At 48.4% G+C, this 3375-nt stretch overlaps 1 protein-coding gene across 1 annotated transcript in view; it reads right to left on the bottom strand.

Moving 5' to 3' along the window:
• The window catches only part of eapp (e2f-associated phosphoprotein), a 3704-nt gene extending 1372 nt beyond the window's left edge, over positions 1-2332 (bottom strand). The window contains exons 1-6 of the mRNA XM_019878796.1: positions 2157-2332; positions 1542-1723; positions 1038-1139; positions 769-868; positions 569-694; positions 2-340 (exon numbers count right to left, since the gene is read on the bottom strand). Coding sequence (XP_019734355.1) covers positions 76-340; positions 569-694; positions 769-868; positions 1038-1139; positions 1542-1723; positions 2157-2227 — 846 coding nt within the window. The 5' untranslated portion in view covers positions 2228-2332 and the 3' untranslated portion in view covers positions 2-75. The remainder of the gene's footprint in view (position 1; positions 341-568; positions 695-768; positions 869-1037; positions 1140-1541; positions 1724-2156) is intronic.
• Positions 2333-3375: the final 1043 nt, after the last annotated feature.

The following is a 3375-nucleotide window of genomic DNA, read 5'->3' as shown; positions in this document are numbered from 1 at the left end:
GGGGGGGGTAACAGAAGCTTTCAAGCTGCTGCGGAACAGTCCGGAAGCAACAGTCCTCCCGAGATGCTCTCTAACTCAGCAGTGGCTGGACAGAATGTTGAAGAAGTGGTAGACGTCGTCCTTGTCCAGCACGGCCACCTCTGTGGAGCACTCGGAGCACCGCACCGGATAGTAAACCTCGTCCTCATCCATCCCGACGGGCGCCGCCGCGTCATCTTTCCTGCGTTTCCTGTTGCGCGACGTCCTGTCCGCTTGCTTCTTGTAGCGCAGAACTTGCTCCTTGTTCACGCTGCAGTTCATGACGAACATGGCGCGGTACTGCGTGCGGTACTTCTCGTGTCTGCGTGGAGACCCGTGCATCAAAATCTGCCCGTGTGCAGGCAAGAGTGAGCGTGCGCACGTTCATACGCGTGTGCTTAATGTACGTCTGCGCGTGTGTGAGTGCATTCGTAGACATCCACTGGACATGTGCCCGTGTTGTCTGTGTCAAGTGTTTATGCGTACGTGTAGATGTACGTGTGTGTGTGTGTGTGTGTGTGTGTGTGTGTGTGTGTGTGTGTGTTCTCACCGCTGACAGTCAAGACAAAGCGTGGTCATGCACGCGGGACAGTTGAGGACAGCGTCGCTACTGGGAAGACTCTTGGGTTGCAAGCGCCGCGAGTGAGCAAGCGTCGTCGGGCGCTTCCTGTGATACCTGCAGGTGGGCGGGGACAGCCAGCGTGACCACAAACGTGTTCAAAGCCGGGGCGACGGGCCGGACGCTCTTACCCGCGCCGCCTGGCGTCGACCCAGGCCTGGTCCCGCTCGTCGGCGTCGGGGTCGTACAGCAGCTCGTCATTGGTCAGGACGCGCCGCCCGGCGGAACCGCCTGTGCGCAGTCCTGTGTTTAAAGCCCCATTTTGGCTGGCGGGCAAAATAATGCTTCCAAAGTATTTTTAAAAATATACGCAGAGTATCTATATTTGTTGGAGAAGGTGCCCAAAGCAAGGCTGATATTTATTGTTCTCTCCTTTGGTTGTATGGCTTGCTGCTCTTACTGGGCTTGTCGTCTTCGTCTTCGTCGGAGTCAAAGTAGATCTTGTCGTACGTCTGAGGCTCGGAACGCGTTGAGCTGTCAACTCCGCTTCCGGAACCTTCCGCTGGATTTGACGTGGATCGGTAGTGTCAGAAATAGAAGCAAACAAGGGAACGTGCATTCATTCATTCAAATTCTGTCCTGGCATCAGTGACCTTTGGGTAGCCCGACACAATGACGCAGTGGCCTCAAGGCGCCTTTCATTCGGCAACTCCGTCAATGTCAGAGCGGCGCAGAAGGAGCTTTGTCCACAAGAGAGAGCTCTCACTGCATTCAATCAAATAAGCGTCTCGAGTTTCAAAACGTATGTATCGTTGCTTGCATTACGGGATCAAAAAGGGGCGTGATCTCATTCATTCCATATTTGGTACATTACGCACTTAGGGTTTGGTTTTGTTTTTATGGCCAAACATTGGGATGCGCCTTCAAGACTCGATATCGGGGGGGCGGCGGTTACGATGCGGACCTGTGCGAGCGGGCGCCCAGGTGTTCTCCATGGTCCTGAGGGTGGAGCTGAGCTCGGCCTCCATCTCCTTCTCAAAGTCATCGTCGCTGGACGACTCGCTCTCGCCCGTCAGGTACTCTCGGATCAGCTTCTTCTTCTGCTCCGGGGTGCCGCTCAGCAGCACGTCCAGCTCGTCCTCCGAACTACCGCAAAAAATACAAGTGCTTCATCAGTGCAACCTTGGTTGGAACATATATACACTGTCTAAACTATATATACACACACTTATATTCTATTTACCTTTTCTTAAATTCGCCACACCAAATGTATTATGTTTACAGAAGCACAGACAACGGGGGAAATTGAAAATCGTGCCGCAATGTGGCGTGATGATGGCTGGCAACCAGTTGAAGGGATTAATCAAAAAGAGATCAATGAACCCGTCAGACGTTTCACTGCTTGAAAAGGCGAGGTGACAAGTGCACACATATACACCGGATTTCGACAACTTGGAGCCAACGGCGGCAGAAGTCGAAACCCCGAAAGCGTGTTGCTTGTTTACATGTTAGCCGGCGGCTAGGTTAGCGCTGGGCTAAGCTACAACTAACAAAAACGCAAGACGAGTTGGCGAATAACCTGCTTGCTGCTCTCTCCTCGTCGCTCGGCTCCTCGATTTCATACGAGTCGACATCGCTGCAGTTGTTCATGTTGCTACTCGTTCCAACGAGATGTTGACGGAGAGAAGCGTTCGCGTTCAGCCGCAAAGGAACGACGACCACTTCCGCCCTTTTCTTCTTCTACTACGAAATGCGGCGGCCGCGGCGACTCCAACTACTACTACTACCTACTACTCCTACGACTACAGTACTACGACTACTACGACTACTTCTTCTTCTTCTCCTTCTTTATAAAACAATTTATAGTTTAAAAAGTGATCGAATTTCCTACTACTACTACGACTACTTCTTCTTCTTCTCCTTCTTGATAAAACAATTTCTAGTTTAAAAAGTGATCGAATTTTCATTTCGATGTGCATGAAATTGGCATGAATTCAAATGACAGTTTCAATTTAGGCGTGTATTCCAGTACACGCTTTTTACCAGATCATTACATCATGTAATTTATGGATGCAAAAACCATTCTTGAAAAATGAAAAGCAGAAGTCATGAACAAAACATACAAAAACGGTAGATGAATGAATAATAACTAAAAATAAAAAATAAATGTCTGTGAAACTGCAGTTCTTAGAGACTGCCACCAGGTAATCATGGCATTGAATGATAGCTGTCGTTTTAGCAGTGTGAATACGCAGATAAAGAGCGTCTTATTACAATGTTGATTTTTGACGCGTCCACCTCTGCGGCCTTGCAACAAACTCATTCAGCCAATTAGACGCAGGTGTGATGTTAATTAGCCAGACGGTGTGCGGAGGAGGCAAAAATATCAGAATCCCGCACATCTGGACAGGCGCAGCCGGCCTGCCTGTCTCTCACGCTGGGGGACACACCGACGCACCGAGAGAGGGAGAGAGAGACACACAACTCCATGCTCTCCTTCCTCTGACTTGTTTAATCCATGTGCTGCAGTCGATCTAAATAAGTTTATATAACGCCACATACAATTTTACAAAAATTGTAAAAGTATTATTCCTGAATATTTATTTCACTTTCAACCACTCGACATGTTCAGTGGCATCAGTGCTATACATACACATATAGTTCTTATTTTTTTCTTTGTATTTTTGCCCTCTATGGACAATAAAAGCGGTATTGTGCTATGACCAAAACATAAATATAAATCTATATCAATAAAACATGAATTGGAATATTTCATATCACACACTTTTTATGCTGTG

Source organism: Hippocampus comes, unplaced genomic scaffold (genome assembly GCF_001891065.2).
Source record: "Hippocampus comes isolate QL1 unplaced genomic scaffold, H_comes_QL1_v1.1 scaffold295, whole genome shotgun sequence".
Lineage (NCBI taxonomy): Eukaryota > Metazoa > Chordata > Actinopteri > Syngnathiformes > Syngnathidae > Hippocampus > Hippocampus comes.
Note: the sequence above shows the minus strand (reverse complement) of the source record. Positions and strands in the feature narration are given on the sequence as shown.